This window comes from Furipterus horrens, unplaced genomic scaffold, assembly GCF_987537825.1.
Source record: "Furipterus horrens unplaced genomic scaffold, mFurHor1.1.pri manual_scaffold_4, whole genome shotgun sequence".
NCBI classification, from domain to species: Eukaryota; Metazoa; Chordata; class Mammalia; order Chiroptera; family Furipteridae; genus Furipterus; species Furipterus horrens.
In genome coordinates this window covers 25,477,106-25,502,075 of record NW_028327174.1, presented here as the reverse complement: position 1 = coordinate 25,502,075, position 24,970 = coordinate 25,477,106, and the positions used below count along the sequence as shown (strand labels likewise).

General features: G+C 44.1%; 1 protein-coding gene, 1 long non-coding RNA gene and 1 pseudogene across 3 annotated transcripts in view; 2 read left to right on the top strand and 1 right to left on the bottom strand.

The window, feature by feature from the left end:
* The window catches only part of BCL2L14 (BCL2 like 14), a 20,498-nt gene extending 5,350 nt beyond the window's left edge, over positions 1-15,148 (bottom strand). The window contains exons 1-4 of one of the 2 annotated variants that reach the window (XM_090272852.1): positions 14,941-15,148; positions 9,083-9,528; positions 4,293-4,472; positions 2,284-2,354 (exon numbers count right to left, since the gene is read on the bottom strand). In XM_090272852.1, coding sequence (XP_090128978.1) covers positions 2,284-2,354; positions 4,293-4,472; positions 9,083-9,521 — 690 coding nt within the window. In that variant the 5' untranslated portion in view covers positions 9,522-9,528; positions 14,941-15,148. Of the gene's footprint in view, positions 1-2,283; positions 2,355-4,292; positions 4,473-9,082; positions 9,529-13,323; positions 13,389-14,940 lie in introns of those variants that run through there. The other variant, XM_090272853.1, reaches the window with a different exon arrangement.
* LOC150011408 (large ribosomal subunit protein eL33 pseudogene) lies at positions 7,042-7,410 on the top strand (annotated as a pseudogene).
* LOC150011406 (uncharacterized) lies at positions 13,603-24,970 on the top strand. The gene is made up of 3 exons (XR_016510440.1): positions 13,603-13,827; positions 20,792-20,877; positions 24,723-24,970. It is a non-coding gene; the product is annotated as an uncharacterized LOC150011406 (long non-coding RNA).

Genomic DNA, 24,970 nt, shown 5'->3' with positions numbered 1-24,970 from the left:
CAAGGCTCTGATCATTCTATTTTACCTCCCCTAGTATCTCTCTGCTCTGCCTTCTTCGGACTTCCATACCTTTAACAAAAAATTAAGTAATGCTTCTGCTTCTTTTGAGAAAACCAGGGCTTGTGTCATAAGGCAGACATCATCCTCACTTAAAGCTATCCTGGAAATGTCTGTTAATATGATGGTTGTCATGTGAAAACAGAAATGTCTTAGCAGAGACCAAATGTTTATTTGAACATCCTCTAGTTCTGTGCTTGAGGAATGATAAGATGAGCAGGTTTTCAACAAATATTGTTTATAACAGGGATATTCTGGGGATGAGTCAGAGGCTATGGAAAGATTTGGGTGGAGCAGTGTCCTTTATCTGAGTCCAGCCCAACTTCCAGGAGACCCTGGGGCGTATCTGAATTATAAATTTGAAGCAGGAATGACCAGCGTCCTCCACAACAAGAATGGTCTGCTCCTAATCAGTGACCCAATTGAAGAAGCTAAATTCAAAACCTCAGCGGGCAGCTGGAAGCCTGGACTCTGCCAGACAGCAAAGGAATCAAACACCAGAAAGGAACACCTCCCACGGAGCATCCCGCCCCCACCCCCTGCCCTTCTGGTACAGCTGGCTCTGTAGCATCACCTGGAGGCGCCGGGGCAGGATGAGGCTGCCTGTGTTCTGGGGATGAGTGGCTTTGCAGGCACTGCAGCCAGGGTGGGGCCCCTCTCCACTGTCACTGTCCCACTCGGGCGGCAACTCACACCCACACAGCACAAGTAAGATCTCTCGTGTGTTCCTGCCAAAAGTTCTCTACTGGGGAACCACATGAAAGGAAGAGCCACCATGTGCTGTACATAAATAATGCAGAGTTTCACCCCAAATCATCAAGATAGTGTATCAGACAAAGTGAGGTTTTTTCAAGTAGTAATTTGTGGGGTGAGAAAGAAAGCGTCTCTCTTCATAACCAGAAGGGTGGCCCTCCTCCCACCTCCCGTACCAGGCCTCCCTGACCTACTGCAAGTCATCGCTAAGGGAGGGTGCGAAGGAGGCTGCTGGGAGAGCTCCAGAGACTTCTAGCCTCAAAGAACCCCCGAGGACACCTACTGGATCCCTCCCAGTTCAGGTCCCTAACTGTTGCCTGGTTAAATTGGCATTTACTTGAACTTCTAGTGACACGAAGGTCAGTCCTTGGCTCTGGAGGGCTGCCACAATGGCTGGAAAGGTCATTCTTAAATGGAGAGAAATCAATTGTCCTGCAGCTCCTCGTCACTGATGTTAGCTCTGGAGAAAAACGCAGGTGTCCCTAGATCATGTACCGTGTTCTAGTTTCTGCTTCCGCCACACCCATGCCCACCTGCAACTTGTGGCCCCAAAGTTCAGACCCCCTCCCTTCTCTTTAATCTCAAATCCCTGGTGTTCTCACTGTTTCTCATTCTGCACCACGTCTCGTGCTCTTCAGCCCCTTCGGTCACCAGCCTGTGACGAAGGCATTGAGAGAGCAGCCACAGAGCATGCTGTGACTGGAGTGGTCAGTGCTATTCCCCTTCTGCAGTCCCCTGGACCTGACTTCTTCCCCATGGATCCTGGCCAAACAAGGACATGGGTCCCCTGGCCAGCCCCTGATTGACAAACCCTAGAGACTCCTCCTCGGCAGACTGTGGGTGACAGACACGGAGGAGGTGGCGTTCAGAAGCCCTTCTGAGTAGGGCAGGAGCCTGCTCACCAGCTCTAGCTGAAGGCGCCTCTCACATGTTTCTAATTGGAATGACGACGGGTCTTGACTTCTAAATGGCAGGAAATCCAATGTTCCAAGTAACACTCATTGGCCTCCACAGCCAGATTGCTAAGAGAGACTTGAGCTGAGAACAGTCCAGCCATAGGGGGAGATTTCAGACAGGGCTGCAGTCTTGGAGCCGCTGTGGGACACAGATATCCAGGCTGCGGGGCCAACACAAGAGTCTCAGCTTCCCCGAGGATCAGTTACATGGGGAACTAGACTCAGAATTCTGTTCAGCAAATTGTAATTTATTGGTGTCTTTTCTTACAATAACAAAGTTACTTTTTTCGTTTCCAAAAATTTCAAGTAGGCTCCAGAAGGTTTACTTATGTTTTCCAAAGTGATTCATTTTTGAGAGGCTGCCAGCATGAATAATTTTGACTCCAAGTGAAATAAAATTTAGGACTAAGTGGAAATCAGAACTTCGAAACGGAATACAACCTGGAGTACAGTTCTGTTCTCATGTACCAGTGCAGGGGCACAGAAGGGAATCATATTAGTTCTAGGAGCACCGTACCTCCATTTCCATCTGATCCCCTGAGTATTTCAGCAGTTCAACGATCTTGGCTATTGCTTGGTCTTCTCCATCTGTCGGGGAAATCCCAGTTATTTCTTTCAAGAAAAAACAATCTTGAATTTCCCCAGTGACAATGCTTAGCCTGATTAGGGATTGAGGAAGACAAGTGCTTTGTAATTTTTAGCAAATTACATCTTACCTCCCCTTTGATGATTTTAGGCACAAACCATCCCAGACACCCTCTCATTTCCTTTCTTCTTCTTCTTTCTTTCTTTGCCCCCAAATTCTCAAGTGAAAGTCATCGCTCTGTTTACTGCCACAATGTTGTTGAAGATGTTCATTCTACCACACACGATCCCATCTCTAAAGATATTTAGGAGAAATTTCTCTCTGTTCTTTGGGCTTCTCCTGAGCAGATGGATACCATACATCCCCTATTTGATCACATTCCCCTTTGGTGTTAGTTGCTAGGCAGGGTAGAGACAAATTCGTGGCCCCCACCTAAGAGGGGTATAGTTTTCCCAGCCTGCATGTTGAGAATTAAACTCATTTCTAACCCCGCCTTATTTTCCTGCTGTTTTTTTTTTTTAATTATTTTTCAAATTTGATTTATTTTACCATACCAAATCAAATTAATCAGTTCTCCCACCCTAAAGGCTAAAATGGGAGATGGACAGAGAGACGGTTACAGCTGGTGTCTGGTGTGTATGTTGGAATGGAGGAGGCAGAGCAATAGGATTTTTCTTGTCTCAAACATGCTAACAATGATACATGAGGAAAATGGTCATTGCCATAGACAGAATCCAAACAGAAAAAAGCCCGTTGCTGAGAGAACGGCATTTTTCACTCATGGCAGAATTTCTGAAGTCATGGAGTCCTCCGGTTTGTTCCAGATAAAAGGCCAAGAAATTAATCTAGTACGTCATGTCCCAAGGAGGTCAAGTGAAGGGCAAAGTAAGTGGGAGGTCTGAGATTCAAGTCACCTGGGGGAAGAAAGAATGCATGTCTTCCTCGCCCATGTGTACTTTTTATCTGCTGCTGCTACGTCTCTCTGGGAAAGTTGTAGTAACAATGGCCCAAATTTCCCACGGGCACAGAGGATACAAACCTTAACTTTAGCTTGGTTTAGGGGTATTGCTGACCATTGCCCAGACACACACAAAATAGCAATAAAGTGGAGACACTTCTGTGTTAGCAAACGGAGAGGTGTCTTCTCCTCCAGCTCCTCGCCCTGAGCCCCGATGGTGGATTGTGGCCCCAACAGTAGAGCACAGAGCATATAAACTCATTGTCCTGCTTCTGTGGCTGGGGGACGCCTTTGCCTCAGGCTTTGCTATGCTGCAGACCCAGCTCTGCCCCTCATCTTCCACTGGAGTTTGGAGACCAACAGCCAGGAGAGAGGTCTGTCATTGGTGAGGGAGTGCACGACTGAACTTCCCGCTCAGTCCTGCTTCCCTCAACTCCAGGATTTCTGCAAGTCTGATGGAATTGCCAGGCCCAGCTATTGCTATAGTTTTGGTGACAACTGACCCAGTCTAGTCACTACTTCTCAGTTCTGCTTCATGGTCGGCACCAGGCATGGTATCTGACACCTCCTGCTTGTTCACAGGAGCCCGGGGCAATATTATAAATCCCTGGGCCGCTGCATTATCTGTGTCCTCTGCACTCCCATGAGCAAACTGGTTCCTGGCCATTGCTAACACGATTAAATCTAATACTGCATTTCCCCCTGTGGACAAAGTTGATTGCATGCTCTGTACTTCCTCCTCTCCCTCACTAGACTTTTCTTTGGACTTAGCGGTGAGCTTGGCACGTTGCTTCAATCTGCTGGCTCACTCCCCTTGGCTTGGGCTGGTCTCTCAAGCTGAAGGTCAGTGCCTCAAGCATGTTGCTATCACGTGCCTGGTCCAGTTGCAGAGCACTGAGCTGGATCAGTACATAAATGCTCGTATACCTCCCTCTGCCTGGAAAACACACAGCGCAACACAAACGCTCCGAGGGAAGTTTACCTTTTTTAGCACTTGTAGTGCTAGGCTGGGAGCTCGAGCCCTGCCGGCGGATGAGGGTCTGTGGTCCAAAACTCCCTTTGGACCTGAAGCTTCCCCGCTGGGTGTGCTCCTCTGGAGGTGGCCAGGAATAAACAATTTCAGCAACTCGGTTGGCAATGGAAGCGACTTTGGGGGCCACAGCTGAAACAAGACAAAATGGCACTGAGAGGCCCTTCCCAGAAGAACATGGCTGAGCTCGTTAGAAAGCACAGTGGTCTGAAATGAAAGAGCGGCCTAGTGTGAGAGGAAAGTGCCTGGGAGTGTGTGCACAGGGCAGGCCATTCCTCAGCAAGCCCTGGCAGTTGCCTGGCAGGAGCTGGGGGGGTGGGGGTGGGGGGGAGGTAGGAGACCACAGGGGAATGCTTGCCACCTTGAAACAATTGTCCTGTACCCTCTTTTTGAAGTCTTTGCAAAGGATTCCTTTTCCCCTTTGGAAGGGAAAAAAACACAAAAGGGAGCGCTTAGTTCTTTGCTTGAGGAAATGCTCATTATGCTTTTATTTTTATTCTTTTTTTTTGGACGGCCTTTATATTTTGGAGAGCTGGCCCTTAAGTACATAGGAGGGCATTCAATAGTTTGACAAGCCTATAGGCGTTGATCACTGAGGAAAGATAAATATCCCTGCTCTCCAGCCATATTCATTACTCAAGCCCATTATCAAATAAACACCGAACTCTCCTCTCTCCCCCTGTCTCCTGCAGGTCTACTGGGAAACATTTAATTAATGCTAATAGGAAGCAAGGACACATACAGCGCAGCCCATGACCTTCAAGAATTTATAATCCAGGAAAAGAGCATGTCATGTATTTGCACATATAACTAGAGAAGAAAGCATTTTGGGAGCTGAACGTTTAAATGACATTGGCTCCCTGAATGTCACAGCCTGTGAAAGACAAGTCAGCTTTGCCCCTGGTGGGGAATAGGGCCGGTGGGGTGGGTAGGTGGCATTGCTGAGTTGTTTGGGAAGTAAAATATTCATTGTTGATTCTTTACTTAATTCTTGACTTTTAGACGCTTGTACAAGCTTTGTCTTTGATGGCATCTGAAGCAATCCTATCCTGTGATGTTTGAAAAACAATACTGTTTAATTCATAGACTTGAAGTAACAGAGTGGGGTTTTGGCTGGAAGGTTGGGGTTCCTGGGAAATCCCTGGGGTTTATAAATCAGGATAGGGGCTCAGGAGGAATTGTGTCACATAAAAAGTAGCTTTTGACGTCCCATGGAGCTGCAAGGTGTTGTCTGAGCCTCTCTCCCTGGATTCGCCCTGGCACGAGAGCGTTGGTACTCTCCCTGTACCGCCTGGGCACTCTCTGAAAGGCCACAAAGGCTAATAATGCTCTGTCTGTAATGCCTTCTTTTTAAAGAAGGCATAATGTCTTCTTTAAAAAGTCATTTTTCATGCTCCATCCATAGGGTTCAAAAACAGATGAGTGAATTAGAGAAGAATAGAGAAGTAAAGGACAGGAGCATTAATGCTTTCCTTCCCCTTTTAACAACCAAACCAAGTATACTTTCCACTTTTCAATCACCTTATTGCAGCCTAATCAGCCTCCTCTTGAACTCTGGTCACCCATGGCCATTGACAAGGAAATTGCAAAAGGCTGGGTCCCAGAACCAATGGAACCTTCCTGTGCAGTATCCAAGGACGTGGGAAAGAAAAGTTTCCATCATCTACATCTGTAAACTCGTGTAGCCAGTCTAGGATGATCAGTGCATGGTCCTCCCACCAGAAGTCACATGGTGCCCATCTTTTACCCAGAGAAGACAGATAAAGATCCCAAAAGCTGTCCCTCCTTACCCCCTAGCCCCTCCTCCATGTGGCATGGCAATCACAAGACCCCCGGTAGGTACAGCAGTACCCCAGTCTGACTTACCTGTGTACAGTATAATGATTTCTATGAATGGGTAGGCATAGAGTGAGGGATGCATATGAAATATATGGGAGAAAAACCATAAGCAAACACATTTTGACTCAGATGAACTAGCTCTAGTGAAGATTCCCATTTTGAATACCTTAATTTTAAACACTTAAGAAAGAAAAGATTCTACTCTGTCTGAATAGGTTCCACCTGATAGGCAAGGGGAAATTGGATGGGGTTGGGGAGAGAACAGAAAGACTGCCCACTGTTTGGAGTCTATTTTGGGGGGTCATTGTGGGGCTAAGGAGAGCAGGATTGGGAAGGTGCCATTCAGCCTTTGGCCTGAGGCATTTGTTTTAAAGAGAAGGGGCAGAAAGTTTGAGAGAGACTTCCTTATGGTTGAGAATGCTATTTTGCACCCAGTATCCATTTTCTTCTGTAACAGATTCCTGAAATGTCAGAGGCAGCAATGGATGCAGCCGAAAAACACTACATTTCCCAGCCTCCCTTGCAGTTAAGAATGGCCAATGAGATATAAGAAGAAGTTGGGTACAGTTTCAAGAAAGCATTCTAAAAGGGAGCTGAATTGTTTAGGGAAAGAAAAAAAAAAAAAGACATCCTTTTGTCCTTCCTTTGCTTCTTCTTTCTTCCTGCTTGAACATAGACATGATGGCCAGTGTCCCAGCAATCACCTTGGAGTTTGGAAGCCACTAGTTGAGGGGTGGCAGAATAAGAATCCCTAATGACTAAGTATGGAACTACCCTCTCAGGCCTGGGCTGCCCAACTTTGGTCTTCTGTTATGGGAGAGAACAGTAACCTCTAGATTCTTGCAGCCTATGCAGGCCTGCTGGGAGCAGGACTTCAGTAATGACAAATATGTCTGGAAGGCTGTGGTCCAAGGCCATTTTTTTCTGGCTATAACAGGGTCAACAGAACCAGAGGGAGCACACAGCTCTTGTTAAAATGGAAGGTGTTTGTGCTCCAGATGAAACTGAATTCTATCCAGGCAAGAGATATGCTTTTGTGTACAAAGCAAAGAACAGCAAAGTAACTCCTGGTGGCAAACCGAACAAAACCAGAGTCATCTGGGGAAAGGTGGCGTGTGCTCCTGGAAACAGTGGCATGGTTCACGCCCAGTTCCGAAACATCCTTCCTGCCAAGGCCACTGGACACAAGATCCATGTAGTGCTCTACCCCTTCAAGATTTCAACATATTGAAAAGTAAATAAAAGCAAATGTGTAAATGAAACAAAACAAGCAAACAAACAAAAAACACTATACATAGGTTGCTGAGCCTAATCTTAACTGGAACATTTCACATGTAGTGAGTCGCAGCTGTGGAGAAACAAGAGTCACGAGTAAAAGAGCCTGGGTTGGTAGTTTCTAAAATTGGTTTTGACATCCATTTTTCTACATCATAAGGCCTCTCAGTATTAGACTTGGCCTTGGGACATCACCTCACAGTTCTCAATTGAGCCCCATGTCTGAGTCCTGCACATGGCAGCCCAGGCTGACGTGTGACCTTTAGTTGAAAGAGCCCAGGTGATGCCAACTGCTGAGCATTGATTTATAGGTGGCAAAACAGAAATCAAACTCAGAGCTCTCTGGGGTCACACCCAACATAAAATCTACTAACCACCTACACAATTCACTAAACAAGAAAGCAAGGGGGAAAATAAAGGTGAGAAGAGGATAACTTATAAACATGTTTACAGCTAAGCCTACCTAGGAGGGAACTACTTCTACTTTTTAGAGGTATCTATGTATGTATATAGAGATCTTGAAATTCTAAGAAATAATAATAAGGTCAAATGACATTTCAGCAGTATGGAACTACAGAACGCCATTTATCTCAAGACAGCCAGAGGATCCAAGTCTGTAAAATCTTCTGTCTCCTGGCTCAGTCCAGAGAACAGGCCAAGTGGGAAAGTCTATTTAGATGCCTTCAGACTGGTCTGTTTGCTCCAGAGCTCAGTGGCCAGGCCCAGGGGAAGGAGCTTGCTCTACCACTGGGGGGTGGGGGATGGGGGATAAGGGATGGGAGGTGGGGCGTTCTCCTGGGAATCGACCCTCACTTCTATTCTCAAATTCTATGTCTAGTGGGAAATGGAAGCTTCCTTGGTCATAGTGACTGAGCTAACACTGTCTGTTTTTGAGCTGATTGTCCAAGTAAGCCAGGACAGGCAGGAGATTTAAAAATTGAGACATTACTGCCACCTGTTGACTAATTATAGGTAAGTTACACAGTCCAATCAGCCCTGCAGGAAGGAGTTTTAAAATCTGGGAAATGGCCACTAGACATTGTTGAAGGAGAAGAAGCGTATGCCAAGGTTTGTGGATGAAGGGCAGCTCCCTAGGGTGAAGTCTTTTGTGAAAACGTTTTATTCAATACAGTGAGATTTTATCAAAATGCTTCTCGGTTTTTATTTTTTTTCAGAGTGTTTTAGACTTTGAAAAGTATGTTTGTATATAGCTACCTGATCTTTTTATCTCTCCTAAGAGGTAGGAAGGATGAGATATCCCAATGCACAGATGGGAACATAGAGGCCCAGAAGGGCAAGTTCACTTCCCTCAGGAAGAGTGGCAGCCAGAGCCCCTGGCCAAAGTGCTTCCCTTTGTACTGGGCTCTGGCCCAGAAGTTTAGGGGCTTGGGGAGTAATACGCTTTTTCATGTACAGTAGAGCCATAAAACCAGTCCCATCACCTTTCACCACTGTCATCCTCTTCCTTTTCGCTCGGTCTTGAGAAAAGTAGGGCTGTTATTATTGACTAGTCATCCCTTGGGAAGCTGAGGCACAGTGAATATGCTGCCTCAGGCCACATTACCAGCAGGGAGGAGGTGGACTACCATGCACAGATGCAGGAGAGAAAAAATTCCCCAAAGGCCTACCTTCAGTCTTTAAGCACGGTCCCACGTTCGAACTGGGTCTAGACCATGGCTTCGTGGGATGGGGACCCTGATATTCTGCTCTCTTGCGAGTCTTGGCTTGGACCTCAGTAGGCAAGTTCTGCGAATCCTCCTCTTTCTCTGCTACTCCAAAGAGTGTTCTCCAAGAAGACTTTTTCTTAGCAAGGTTGATGGGCTTATCGCTAGATTGGGAACTCCTGCAAGCACACGGCCCCTGGGTCCACGGCTCATTTGCTGACCAACCCGCCAGCCCTTTCAGGGACAAACTCCTTGTTCTCAGCAGCTTTGGTGAGGAGGCAGCAGATGTGTTCTTGAAGACATGGTGTCTGGCATAGTGCTCCAGGATCTGGAATTCTATGCTGTTTGTGTCGTCCTCCTCCAGGGGGATCTCCTCCAGGTCGCACACACTGGTGGTCCACATGGCGGGCCTGCAACGACAAAGCCACATGCGTCCTCTACCTGCGGGCCATCTGCTCTTTCTAAGCCAGGAGAGACGGGGTGAAACTCAATGGACATTTATGGAGCACCTATTCTCTTGGCTCTGGGAGGCGAGGGTAGTTGGAAAAGTCGGGGTCCTTTGTGAAAGTTCAGTCTTAACAGAGACGAGGAAGAGAGACAACCCGTGAGCTCGGACGGGAGCAGAGACGCGGAGTCAGGCGGGAAGATGGCGGCAATAGACAGCTGCGAATAGAGGGTGAGTGAAGGCCCCTCGAATGCTTGAAAGGGTTTGGGTGGGGTGGGTGCATACTGGGGCTAAGAACACGATGGGCAGAGGAGAGACTATGGGTGAATTTATGGTGTATTTGAAGGGTGGTAAGAGAACTGTTTGGCTTGAGCATGTGGTTTGTGGTTAGCTGGGGCTCAGGAATGTGGAGGGACAGTGCATGAAGTGGCAGCCGGGGCCAGGTTATGGGAACCTTTGAGTGTTAGGCTGAAACCTTTGTATTTGCTCATGTTGGTTGATCAGTACATTTTAAAAGGAGCCCAAGAGTGTGGAGGGCAGTTAATGGTGCTCTTGGGAGAGGGTAGGTGGGCACAGAGGAAGGTCAGCTTGGGGGAGGGAATGTCTGGGGTGTATGACCCCTCCCATCTTCTGTACCCTCTACTTTAGCTTGTATAGATTTGTTTCTATTTCTTGCCATATTTGGTGTTCCATATAAGATTTCATTTGAAAAATCCTTTTTTTTAAACAAATTTTAAGAGTACTCATAGAGGCAAGGAAAGCTTTCCAGTTTTGAGCAGGAAAGTGATGTGCGCACACACATGATTTAGAAAGATTAATTCAAGAAAAAAAATGGCAGGGCTGGGGAAGGGTTTCATCTTTATTTTCATATGAATAACTGCATAGATAGAATAAACTGTTCAAGTGTTCATGAAATAATTCCTTTTCTGGTTTCCTGCCGGGAAATCATTTCTTTTTGATAATCGTCTAGTTTGCTTTCTTCTAATGTATGTTAAGGGTTACATTTTCCTTTCTGTTCCACACGTTAGAAAGCCTGGATCTATCAACTCTCACTGGATTAACATTTCACAGGAAATGGAAAATAGCTTAAGCTCCTCAGACTAACAGTCCTGAGTTCAGCTCCTGGACAAAGCATTGACTAGTTATGTGACCCAGGCAGGTTACTTCACCTCCTGAACGTGAGTTTCCTGTAGGTTAGTAGAAAATAATAGGGGTGGTGTGAGGGTACAAGTCTCAATGTATGAGACATCCCAGTACAGGGACTAGCTCAGATATGGTGGCTACTATTTTTCTTTAGTATACATGTCATCCCAGGCTCTCTGACTCTGTCCTTGAGGTGGCTCTTAATCATATTGGCTTCTTCCTTGAATGGTCCGACTATCTTTGGGCATGTAAGCTGGTGTGATAGTAAAAGAACTATAGTGACAGCAACAGGAACCCTCCTTTTTTTCCCACTGTACCTTCTCATACCAAGACCAACTTATAGAGAAATAGAACAGTGACTGCCAGTGGGGTGTGAGGCAGTGTGATGTGGTTCAGATAAATTGGACTGGGCTGGCTCAGGGTCTAACTTGCAAAGTTTTGGGGTGTCAGAAAATCCCTTTGGTCCTTGATTTCCAGTCTCTCTGATTCTACTATCTATAGGAGATGAAATCTCTCCCCTGCAGGCCAGCCAGGTGCTTCCCCTTTCCATCGTTTCCTCTCCTTTGTTTGGAAGGGCCTCCCACTGGATGGTACGAAAGCCGTTCCTATGAGGAACTGCTCCTTGGCCAGGCCCAAGAAAGCAATGACTTAGTTTCTATTTATAAAATGTCACTCACATTATCTAATTTGTTGACCATATAGGAGGATTACATGACAAACTGTGAAAATCCTTTATAAACTATAAAGCAATAATATGTGTAGGTTTGTACAGAGCAGTGGTTAACATGCTGGTCTCTTGATTCACAGACCTTGTTCAAATCGGGTCATCACCCACTACCTGTGTGAACTGGGTGCATGTCCTAATTTATTTGTGCCTCCATTTTTCCATCAGTAAATTGGGGATAAAAAGTCCTCCTTCTTCAAGTTGGGATGTGGATATAAAGGGTTAGTACATGTAAAGCTCTTAAAATTGTGCATGGTAGATGATAAATGCTCAACAAAAATTAGCATAATTCATTAAAATTATATTAATAGGTTGCCTTTTTGTAAGTAAATATTAATGTTTATAAAAGCAAGCTCATTAAGTGCAGCAATTAAGCAAACAAACTAATGACATGCAAATATTAGGTTTAGCACAAAATCAACACTTTTCTTATAGTTCCCTATAGTTCTACATATATATTGTGTGCATATAAAATATATCTACTAAAAGATACACTAGAGTGGGACTTGGCTGGCTTTCCTAGCACCTAGCACAATGCTTGACACATGGTAATTTCTCCATAAATATTTGATAAATGAATGAAAAATGATTATAGAGCTACCAGATAAAATATGGGACATCTAGGCAAATTTGAATAATTTAAATTTCAGATAACACGATTTTTTAGTATGATGGGGTTACGTCCAGATAAATACAGTGTAAGATGAAAATATCTTTAGTCAAAAATGCATTTAATGCATCTAACCTACCAAACATCATAGCTTACTTAGCCTTACATTATATGTGCTAAGAACACTTACATTAGCTTATAGATGGGCAGAATCATCTAACACAAAGCATATTTTATAATAAAGTAGTCACTAACTCATGTAATTTATTATGTGTATTACTTTTGCACCATGGTAAAGTTGAAAAACCGCAAGTCAAACAGTCATTAAGTCGGGGACCATCTGTATTAACAGTAAGTAAATTGTTTTTCTGAAATACAAACCTAGCTGGGCATCTTGTGTTTTTATGCAAATCTGGCAACCCTATGAGCGAAAGACGTGGCTTAGAAATATTGAGACCTCAGGTAGGTGTGAGCAAGGAAGGGGCCCAGGGTCAAGGCTGAGCAACCTGAGGATGGGCGAGAGCGCGATGTGCGCTCAGAACTCTGGGAAGCGACTTGGTGCAGAAGGGGCTGAGCCCAGGCAAGAGCCCAGAGCTGGAATGTCGGAAGAAGATTTATGAGCTTTTTAATTTGAAGCTTCCTTTTGAATTGGACAGCTCAGGACACTGCAGGCAAGAAGTACATTTGGATCCTACAGGAACTATATACTAGGTAGAAGGGTGAGTCCTCTCCTCAAGCCATAAGACTAAGCCTCCGAAGAAACTTCCATGTAAATAAGAAACAAACGAACAAGCAAAGAAACAAGAAGCCCTTTCTAAACCTTTCTAAAGCAGTGTGAGGAGGACTTTAGGGTTACAAGTGTGTGTGTGTGCATGTTGCGCATGTGTATGGTGATGTCTGACAGAGGAAGAGTCAAACTTAGAGTCAAACTTATTTAAGAAATAAGTTTGCTAAGGGCTGATTCAGAAATTGTGAAAGAAAAGTTTGTTGTGTTATAGGCTAGAAAAGGAGTACTTGGCCCAAGCAACAGGCAAGGTCAAGGATGAGAAGTAGAGGACATAGCAATGCTTAGGCAGTGACCGTCCCCTGCCCCGCCCCCCATAAATAAGGGCAACCCTACTGAGGGGTGGGGAAGGGTGGGCGCCATGACCCAGGCCTGGAAAGCGCTTGGCTAAAAGAGAATGCGTGGAGACATAAAAGTTCTAGTTAGGACACTTTCAATGCATTTAACAAGCGAACGTTGTTAAGGGAGAGCGATTGTTAAATGTACAGCTAAGTCTTACTTTAAAGCAGCGGCGACCTGGGTTATCACACGTTGGACCCTTTCTGCTCTCAGCTATTCCTGTTGAAAGTGAAAGCCCAGATTCTGGGTTTTGGAAACTGACACCCTAAATTTTAAGCCAATGTTAATGGTAACAAAGCCCTGGGTGGGGCCCCCGGAGCTCCGGTGCAGAGTGGGGAGGGAAGAAGGAGCTCCCTTGTAAGACCTGTGAGACTTGTTCTAATTTATTGAATGACTCACACCCTGTATTTACATACTCTCTCCTTATCTATAGCGAACTACACAAACCTACTCTCCAAAGCAGGGTTACAGAGCTTCTTTTGTTGGCCTCTTTTCCCTCCCCAAAGTCCTCGGGGTCTCCTTTAGGAGCCCTTCAGAGAAGGTGCTGCTGGGCGGGTGCTGTGTGTTCCGCTGGGGAGCCCGACGCTGCAGGGGAAGCACCTGAACCCCTGTTATTGCCAGACACACTCTGGGAATTTTTCTAGCTCTGGATTTGCTGGCTGAGGTAAGATTTCACTCCCCTGTGGGAGGGAACGATGCAGAATGGAGGAAGCAGGCTCCCAGGACGAGTTAAGCAGGACAGAACTTACATTGGGTTCACTTGGCATCGGCCTGACCCAGGTGTAAGGGGTGTGGCGGTCACGTGGGCAACAGGCTCAGCAAAACACCGGGCTTTCATTGCTCTGGACACAGATGAGGCCCGAGTGTAACTCCCAGGTGTAGAGAATAGTCTCTGAGGGGGGTTCCGAGACGGAATGATGAGCCAAGTTTGGTCTGGTTGCCTTGAGCCTCCCCGGGAGCACCCCATGCCCTCAGTGCCCTTCAGAGGCAGTCTGCCCTTCTCCTTCCTTTTCTAAACTTCCTACCTTTGAGGGGCTTCACTTCTCTCCTGTTTGTCACCTCTGAGTATGATACGTTCTATAATCGTAAGGGTGACATGAGGCACATGTTAGAATGCCTTAACTTGGTACAATGGAAGCTAAACTGAGAGACAGAGCCTCAGGTCATATACATCAAGGACTGAAGCTCTGATGGGAGGACAGAGTGGGCAGGGCACCAGAGAGGAGCGAGATTTCTCGAGGCGAGGGAGAGGGATTTCCCATGTTATCAGGGCCTGGTACTCAGGAAGTCCCTTGGGGGTCTGCCAGGATTAGACCTTGTGCCCAAATTCCCACAAGATGCTCAGGACTCTGGGCTCCAATCCAGGATTCCTGTCCTCAGTCCCATCCCTGCTCTAGGGAGGAAGTCAGCATCTCCATGGGTCACCGACCAGCTGTCATGTCATCATATATCTTGTCATATACTCAATGAGAGAGAATGGCATCACGTAAAAAATGATTCAGCCAGTTATAGAGTCTTAACTGAACTACCCCCAACCTTCTGTAGCAAAGGAGAAATGAAAGAAAAACCGAAATATCTTCTCCTTTCTTGGAAATCCCAATAAACTAGATTCATAGCTGTCATTTTGCCTTTTGAGACTTACATGATAAGAACATTTTAATAAACTCAGTAAACATCACCCCTAGTTAGAGTGCCTCATTAGGAAAACCAGGACTGAAGACCCAACTGTGCCGTCCTGGGAAGACTGAGAATGAAGACTGGTTCCTCCTGGTGTTACCTGGTCTTGAAGCTGTCAGTGGTTTCTCCTGCTTCAGGCAGGTGGCAGGAAGGGTATTTCTGTGCCCAAATCCCCAGGAAATTTAAGAGGAAACTTGCACCAAGTCCTCTTGGCTTCTCATTTGGGGAGGTTCATGTGGTCTAAGACTTCATCTGGTGCTGCCTCTTCAGCTTTAGGACTAAGGTTGAAGTGAGGCTTGGGAAAGGATTGCCACTTCCTGGTTAAGCCCTGCCCCCAGCTTCTTAACTGAAGGAGTGGTTGGCCTTTGTCCTTGCAACCTGACTCTAAAAGGAGTTCTGCTTTTTTTTTTTTGGTAGTAGGCAAGTCCTTGTTTTTTAAAATTGACCTTATTGGATATCAAGGTCACTGCCTGTCAGGACAATTATGTGGGTGTTTTGGTTTTTCTTACTTTCATTTGTTCAGCAAATGTTTACTGACCACCTAACATGTGACAGGTATTGCACAAATACTTAATCTTAACTATAATCTTAACTACATTGAGAGGCAGGTGTTATTCTCATTTTATAGACGAGCAAACTAAGGCTCAGAGAGGTAAAATATCTTGCTAGTGTTTCTTGGCAGTTGAGCTGAGATCTGAAACCCTGGTCTTTCTGGCTTCAGACTATATCATGTCACTTCTCCCATGAGAATCAAAGATTGTATTCAAATAGAACCACTGGAATATCTTTAAAAACCAAATCTAGCCCTAACCATAGTAGAATTCACAAAAATCCATGTGAAGATCATAGGTCATAATTTTAGGGATAGAATTCCCTATGTGTATGAAAGAAGAAACACTTAAATATGATTTTATACTCTACCCAAATTCTTAACTGAAATAGACACTTATGGTCATACTTGTGATCATGAAATGGTGCATGCTGGCTGACTGACATGTGAAGATGATGGAAGTATGAATGGGAAAGACAAATTAAGGCTCATTCCATACAAATGAGGGAAGAACTGAACATTTAAGTAACGGACAAAGAGACCCCTGGGAGGCCAACAAAGAGTGGTTATAGAAAAGTCAGTTCCTTGGTGACTCAGAGTGAATTTTAACCAGCAAACACAGTTGTTGCACAAAACATGCAACATCCATCTAGTCAACTTAAGGGGTGATGAAAGAAATATTAATAATGGGTTTTCTTATTTTAAAAATCAGTCTTTGGGAGGAAGGCAAGATATATTTGTTTGAAACAATTCAAGAACCAACAAATGCACATAATCAATAAGTAGGTCACATAATATGGACTGCAGTTGCTATTGGAGTTCAGAGTCACATAACCTGGCAACACTGGTTGCAGATACCATTTAGGATCCCACCAGGTCTTGGCAAGGTAAGGATGAGCAGTCAGCACAAGGAGGCAGACTCATTGAGGACAGAGAATGTCCATTAATTATTCAGCTTCTCATCTCCCACACCCAACAAGCAGGCATGTACTAGAGAGGGGAACCTAATACATGTTATATATTAAAAAGCAAAACCAAACCCATTTTTCACCTGATTTTAAAAATTATTCATAACATTGTTGAAAACTTACAAAACATAAAAGAGCATACATAAAATAAAGACCACCATGATCCAATCATTCAGTGATAAATATTGTTAAAATGTTGGTGTATTTCTTTCCTTCTATGACACTATGGTGAGTTAACTTTCAGGGGTCTGCTCGGCCCACTGCCTTTTCCCTTCATGCTGCCCCAATAGTGCACCTACTGAGATGAACCCCTGCAGCCAGGTGGACAAAATGATCCCTCATAATATCCAATTGGACAAGAAGTGGACTTGTCTATGCAAGTCGGGCCAATTCAATTCTATTGGCCAGAAATTTGGATTGTGTTAAAGAGAATCTAGCCAGCCTCTGCTGGGTGTTTCAACGGAGAGGCCATGTTGGGGTTCCACAGCAGAGGAGAAAAAGCTGGTGGGGAGAAAGAAATGAAGGAACTAGGATTGGAGGGCATGGGGTCCTGTGGGCAGGAGAGAGTGCTGCCCTGGCTCCTGAGAGCTCTCCACTTGCCACCTGGGATGCAGGAGACTTTCTGTGCCCTGCTTTTTTTTCTTTTTCTTTTTGCTTTTTTCAACTGTTATATAGATCACTCAAGATGCTATTATAGTTTTCTGACTTGCTTTTTCCATTTAACATCTATTATTAGTAGATCTCCGTACCAATAAATATATTTTATAAATGGAATGTCTAATGGGTGTATAAGTCCAGTGAAAGGAAGCACTACGATTATTCTACCGGGCAACTGTTTTTTAATGTTTTGTTTGTTTTCAAGTGGTCGCTATTATACGTAATGTTGCAGAGGATAATTTTGTCATCTTTGCTCATATTTTGTATTTCCTGAGGAGTTATTCCCAGAAGTTGGATTACTGAGCATGGATATTTTTGAAATTGTTATATGGATTTTCAACTTGCCTTAATCTTGGATTCTGGAATTTATTTAAATTATTACTGGAAATATGTCTCAGGGGAAAATCTTTAAGTGTTTGTATATATGGATAAAAAGCTTGTCTTCAGGAATCTTTTTTTTTTTTTTGTCTATCATTATAACTGAGTAGCCAAATAAGACTTAAAAGGCCAGATGAGCAGATTTTAGAATGGGCACCATGTTACTTTGGGGATGTGACTCTCATCCTTGTATCAATCTCAATGATGAAACTTGATGAAATGGGATCAGAGATAAAATGAAGCGAGGAAAGAACGAAACATTTGGAAGAAGGAACAGAGGAGGAGCAGCATTTGTTACAGAGTCTACCTGAGAATCACTCAGAAGATGTGATTATACCTAAGAATGGTTCAGAGGATGCAATCCCAAACCTGCCACTTTGGCATAAGGAATATTTTGAGCTGAAGGCAATGAAGAAGCACACACAAGAACAACTCTCTTCCTTCTGCCTCAATCAGGAAGGGAAGGAGGATTCTTAACTACTGGAGACAACTCTAGACTTTTATTAGCCTAGAGCAGACACCAGAGGAATCTGCACAATGGACTTTACTAACACAAACTGAACCTTCCATTAGTCTCCCCCATATATTCAACTTCCCACAGTTTGTCACCCCTAAAGCCTAAAGCACTTTCCTTTGTCTTGTCACTTCTCTAGAAATTTACTGTTATCCCCCAACCCCTAACTTTATTGAGGTATAACTGATAAATAAAATTGTAATATACTTAAAGTATAGAACATGATGATTTGTTATACATATATCTTATGAAAAGATTTCCACCACTGAGTTAATTAAAATATCCATCACTTCACATATTTTACCTTTTTTTGTGGGGGTGAGAACACATTTCTAGTCTCTTAGCAAATTTTGATTATACAGTAGAGTATTATCAACTAAAGACATCATATTACACATCAGATCCTCAGACCTTATTCATCTTATAATGGAAAGTTTGATCCATTTACCAGCCTCTTCCTGCCTCTTCCATGCCCCAGCCCCTGGCAACCGCCCTTGTAAAATCTAACCTGTGGTTAGAGTGTCTGAGTGAAGACAAAATAATAAGGGAAATTGAAGTGATGGTGGTGGAATTGCTCTAACTGGTCCCACTAGAGGGAAGATGGATAATGCTTTAGGTACAGAGATCACCTGGCACAGAGGCAGTATATAATTGTGACAGGAGATTTTAACTACCTTAACTTCCGCTAAACACTTCTGGTTAACAAAGAGAACCTCATACTTGCTGCTAATGTCATCTCTTAAGTAAAAGAAATCAATGGTGATACATGTTTTCTACCCTTGAATCTTACACTTGGCAAAGAGGAACTTGTTAGTCTACTAGAAACAATGAGAACCTTGGGAGAAAGAATTAAGGTACAGCATGTTGTAGAATTTGTGATCATTAAGATAGAATTCATGGGCTAACCTGGCATTACCTTTTAGAGCAAAGATAGGCATGTTGTCATAGTCATGGGCTCCAAAGAGGCATAACAAAGATAGCTATTGTTTTACTGAGCGTTTACTCATGATAAATGCAGTTATGCAATAGGTACTTACTGTTATGTGAATCTTATAAATGAGGAAATTGAGGAACAGGGTAAGTAAAATTGCCCAAGGTGACACAACCACTTAACCATCTTAATTCTGTATAAATGTTCCCTGATGGTTGCTGCTTTTCACCTTTTTTAAATTTTCTGGACTTATTTTTACTGCTGTTTGACCTTGGTATAGGAAGAAACCAGAAGATTTCGAAATCAAGAGATTACTGAATATCCTTTCAATGGACTGCCAGACCCTTTGGGGATTATTTGAGTTTGTAGACACCTCTACTTTTGCTAGTTTTTGGTTGTGCTATGTTATAAGTCTGTAGAAACAAGTTGACTTACAGGAAACTGATAGTAATGTACATAATTTTGTCCATTAAATGCTGATTGTCTCTCTGGAGTGCAACTGCTATCAGCCTGTAGATAGTGACCAGTTTTTCCGGTTTTGCCTTTATTTGTAAAATCATTTCAGCGTGTCTTATGGGACTGTATCAGTGCAGTAGTTTGAGCTCTCCTTTGAGGTTCAGGATCCATAGGCAGTTTGGAGCTGAATCCTGATTCTACCTCTTACTAGATGAGAGTGATCTGAACAAGGAAGCAAAAGGACAACACTTGATTTTGAGGCTAAAACTAAGTGGTTGGATGAGTTCTCACTTTTAAAGTACTTATAAAAAAATGTCCAAAGGAGGTGTTAAAAAAATTATTCTTTCACTTGTTAAAACACCAATGTAGACAATATCCAGGACTACTGTAATAGGCATATGGGAACTACTTTCTCTGCAATGGGGTTTTGCGGTGGGGGAAAGAGACTTGGCTCAGCTCTGAACACAACAAGGAATATTGGGAATTCATAGCCAAGGAGCAGAGTGGAGGGTCAGTAGGTGGAAAATTAATTGGAGGAAGCATCAGGAGTAAGAGGGTCCTAACTACACTGAGCAGATAGGGTTCTTGCTGAGAGCAGGCCACGGTGACCAGACATTACCTGCGGCGTGGTTGGGATGAAGAATTTAGTCAGATATCAAGGGTGGGAGATTCTGGATGAACTGACTTGGCAGGATTCTTGCTAAAACTGGGCTCTTAGAGAACAAGCTCAAGGAAGGGGCTTCATTGGGCTCAGAGGAGCCTGAATCAAGTTTGGTCAAAGACCGAGCCTTTGTCAGTGGCTGTGACAAAAAGCCGACACAACAGAGTGGACTAGGCCTGGAGTAAGTGTCAGATTGAGCTGAGGTTCTTGAAATGTTAATGACAAAAGGAGGGATTTTCCAGATTCATTTACGACAGAAGGCAGAAAGAAAACAAAACCACCCTAATTCACTTTGACTACCTCTCCTCTCTACCAAGGAAAGACTGGGAGACCTTGAAGCTTTAGGAAAGAGGAGGTGGCAGAGGTGTGTTTAGCAGCTTTAAGTAAATCACAGGCTCAGTGTAGGGTGACCCAGGGCCACCCTTCGGTGGTGCCTGATGACCGGAGATGATGACCTGCTCAGTTTTCAGGGCATTGGCAGGCCTCAAAAAACCTCACACTGATGCTAATTCCTTGGAAAAAATCCTACACTGAATTATTATGTGGCAGAGTTATGAACCGTTAGAACAGAGTTCCGTGTGCTCACTGAGAGTCCATCAGGACAAACTAATCCCACGATCAGGGGGTGTTTTGGATGAAGTGGACGTTCACTGCAGCGAGACTTTTGATAAAGACCTCACGAGATGCGTGTGAACAAGTGGGAGAACTGCAGTCCAAATGACACTAATTTCAAAACTTTTTGGATGGCTTCTCATTCATATTTGAAGTGGGTGTTGATGGAAAGGAGGGCTTGACCTCTCTGCATTACTTACTTTTCCATCTTCTTTCTTCCCTAGGTGGGTGAGCCTGGAAAAACTGCTCAACATCTCTGGCCCTCACTATTATGTAAGGAATGCCTTGGTCTCTCATTGTTTAGGACTACGTGAGTAATTGGTTCATGTATACCTGGAGGGATATAATTCACTTTTGAGTTCTGTCCTTGCTACTGCTTAATATTTTTTTGTCGTTGACTTAGATAATGACACATTTATAGGTGAATGCAAAGGGGTCAGAGAGCATATGAATTCAGGACCCAGAGTCAGACAATCCCAGGTATAAATCTTGGGTCTTTATTTCCTAATTGGATCTTCAGTAAGTATCTTAACTTCCCTGGCTTTGACTTCCTCTTCCCTTAAATGTGATCAACAACAACAACAACAACAACGACAATAGATTTTGGGTAAAGACTGTATTAATATATAGACACTACATGAAAAAAATTTAGTAGGGTGCTTGCACAAAATTAATGCTCTAATAACTGTTAGCTGTTACTGTAATACTAAGCTGGGAAAGACAACATTGATAATATGTTTCAACATTACTGTATGATGTCAATAGGAGCTAAAACCTAGAATGTCTTAGGGCTCAATGAAAAGCCCAACATTTAGGATTAACTAATAAATTGCATGTGAACAGAATGGGGCTGACCTGGTTTAAGAGTGGCTCAAGTCAAAGTGTTTTAGGGGTTTTAGGAGACAGCCAGCTCAGTCTGCGTCGTCACTGTGGTGTGACTTCCAAGAAAGCCAATGCTGTCTTAGGCTGAATGAATGGGAGAGCTCTAGTGCCATGATACACTCCCCTGGGTGAGGCAGAACATGCCTACAGACCTGTGTTGCCTTCTGCCCTTGCAGTTTCTATTGAAGAAGTAAAGCAGGGAGCCAGACTGCCTGAGTTCAAATCCCAGCTCTGCCACTAGACTGGCGCTATGAAGTTGGGCAAATTATTTAATTTTTCTGTGTCTCTGCTTTCTCAGCTGTAAAATAGGGCTAATAAAACTTGTACTTATGTCATAAGGCTGGTGTAAGGATTCAATGCAACATAAATATAAATACCTAAAATGCTTTCAAAGGTGTCTGGCTCAGAGGAATTGCTAAAGACATATCGTTGCTGGTGGATTTGGCAATGGTAGTACCAGCATCACAGTCTAAGAAGGACATTGTCAGTGTCCCAAAATGACATATCACAGTGGTGAGGGTGCTGCTGCAGTATGATGGGCAGAATAAATATTGTATGAATTACCCTCCTTCTATCCAGCCCCAAACTCACACACTGCTCCCTTGACACAGGCAGGGGTTCACACTTTTAGACTCTTGCCTAGAGTGGGCATGCTCAAACTAATAATACCCCTCGTGATCTCCAGCATCACATTTTAGAGGTCATTGGGTTCAGAGGCCTCCTTTAAAATATGCTCAAGGTCAAACAGGAAGGTAAGAACCAAGGTCCTCAGGTCTGTATCCGGTGTGGTTTCTGCTCACCGCCTGCCATCTTCCCGCATCTACTTGTTGAAGTATTCCAAACTCTGACTCAAATCCCATCTCTGTTTAGAGACCTTTTTGGTTTCCCCCAGTTGAATTGGTCTATTCTTTCCCCATAGCTACATTAGAGCAAATTTTGAATATTTATCATAGTACTTATCAGTCTTCTTTCATTTAGAGTCCATTGTCCATGCTTCTGTCTTCACCCTGTTTGCCTGAAGGGCAAGGAGATCATTTACTCACTTTAGAATCCCACTTTGCAGATACATAGGGCTTTGCATAATTTGACCATCATACAATGATGGTTGACTTAGTTATTAAGGTTGCATAATGTGGACTACTTATCTCAGAAGAGAGAAGATTTAGGGGGAATGGAACTGACTCTCATGGGGTGGATGGATTAGATTTGGCTACTTAGCTCCAGAGAACAGAATAAGGATGAAAGGGGCCAGAAGTCACCAGGGGACAGAGTTGATCAAGCTGTATGAAAATTCATCACAGTGACAGTCATTTAGTAGGGAGATGGATGCCTCATGGAAGTCAGGTTCTACCAGTAGAGGTGAGCCCTGTAGGACATATCCCTGAGATTTCCCTGTTTACTGCCTATGTTTCAACATCACTAAAGATCTTGGTGCCATTTTAGGGTCCACATGGAGTCACAGATACAGCACATGCCCGGGATGCCTGGTGCACTCACAGGGCTGAGACGGGGCCCAGCACTGCCCTGTTTTGAATTTGTGTCTCACTACTCTAGTGTGCAAAGGAGACTGTGCCTCCACCAAAAGCCAGCCCCTTTCCACATTTCCTGTATTTCTTGCAAAATCCCTTCCCTCACTCTTTCTCACCCTGCTCATAGCTCTCCTGTGCACTCAGAAGGTCACCTTTACTGCAGGGAAAAGTCCTGAGTGTCTCACAGTTATATCCTGAAAGCTCTCAATTTAGCTCCAGCTTATAGTGATGTTCAAACCTTATCAAGCGCTTCCCACAAAAGCCCTGAATCCATCTCTTTTAGGATTTTAGTCTTAGAGAGATACTTTTTGTATTTCTTCTGGCCACTCCATTTCATTTCCAAATGTTGCGTCTAGCTATTTCTCTTCTATTTGGGTCCCAGATATATTCCTATGAGCTTTCGGTTAACACCTTTCTGTTCTCACAGCCTCCTTGCCAACAAGTAGGTGTCCACCTTCTGGCATTGCTCTCAGCACCCTGTTCTTCTTGTTTCCGAGGCTTCTTCCCGACTCCCAGCCTCTGCAAACCATTAACAACCCTCCCCCACCTGTGTCTAGCTGGTTTTCTTTACACACCATTTTGCCAACCATCCTTGGCTTTGAGCACCTCTGTCATCTGGCCTCACTCCCAATGTTCTTGCTCAGAGAGGCCGGCTTAGCAGAATATCTATTATTCGCCATAAATGTCACCTCCAAATCAGCTTCTCTCACAACACTAATTCTAGGTAATACTTAAGAGGGTTTCTATTTCAAAAGTTCGTTCATAAGAGACCTGTTAAGAACTCACATTTTTCCCTTATGGTAGTGTTCTTCATGGCAGCTAGTTTAGCCAGCCCAGCCCAGGAGAGCCCATTTAACTGGTAGGATTCAGTGAAGCACCCGAACCACTGGATCTTTGGGAGGAACAATAGTGATGTAGAACACAGTCACTGTGGAGAGTAGTGTTTCTATGGGGAACTCTTCTCAGAGTTCCAACTGGGAATGCTGGGATGCCTATCAGTTAGACTGAGCATGCCCCTCCTCCATTTTAACAGAAAACAAAACAAAACCAAACAAAAAACACTGCTACAATTTAGTAAGGAATAGCTGTAATCAGGCAGTGTAACTGCATCATGTGAGTTACGTTGCTTCAGCCTCACATCAGCACTGTGAGTGGAGCAGTGTGGGTACTGCTGTTACCCACCGGACTTAGGACAGGGATTCTCATAAAATTAAGTCTGGTGAGCGCTGGGAAAGGTGGGATGCTAGAATATTGAAAGGATGAGAAAGGGAATCATAGGGGGCAGCAGGTGAAATGAAGACTGGGTCAGGGCTGGGGAAGGCGGAGATATGTTGCAGAGGGACAGTCCAGAATCAGCTGGGCTCGTGGAGAAAGTTTTCAGACATCATATATTCTTTTCCCTATGACTCCTCTTGGGCAAAGGGATACTTAGATCCTGTTGTTCAGTCTTTGAAACAATGGAGAATGAATTGCCACTGTCTGCCTGTGAGAAGGAAGAATGGCAATAGGCAGTATGGTTCGGTAGAGTCCGTCAGAGCCCCAGGTTTTCACCCCTCCCTGTGCCCGTGCTTATGACTGTGCAGTACTCTGCCATCATGAGTAGGATGATCTGCCTCATCCCTCAGTTCTGGGCTCAGTCATGTGACTTGCTACAGCCACCATGTCGAAAAAAGCTATGATTGAAGCTCAGTCTTGAGAGCGGTTTGTCCACTGAAGCTTGCTTTCTTGTGTACCTCTGTTGTAGCCACGAGAACACGTCCAGGCCTGCCTGTGGAAGATAAAAGATACATGGAGCAAAGTCAAGTTCCCCGTCAACTCAGAGGAGCCCAACCTACAGCTGAATCCCATGTCCATGAGTGAGGCCAGTCAAGATCAACAGATTCACCTAGCCTATATCAGCTGAAGTTTGAAGACTGATAAAAAATAAGTTTATTTTTGTATGCCCTGAGTTTTTAAAAAATTAAACTTATTTTGAGATAATTGTATATTCAT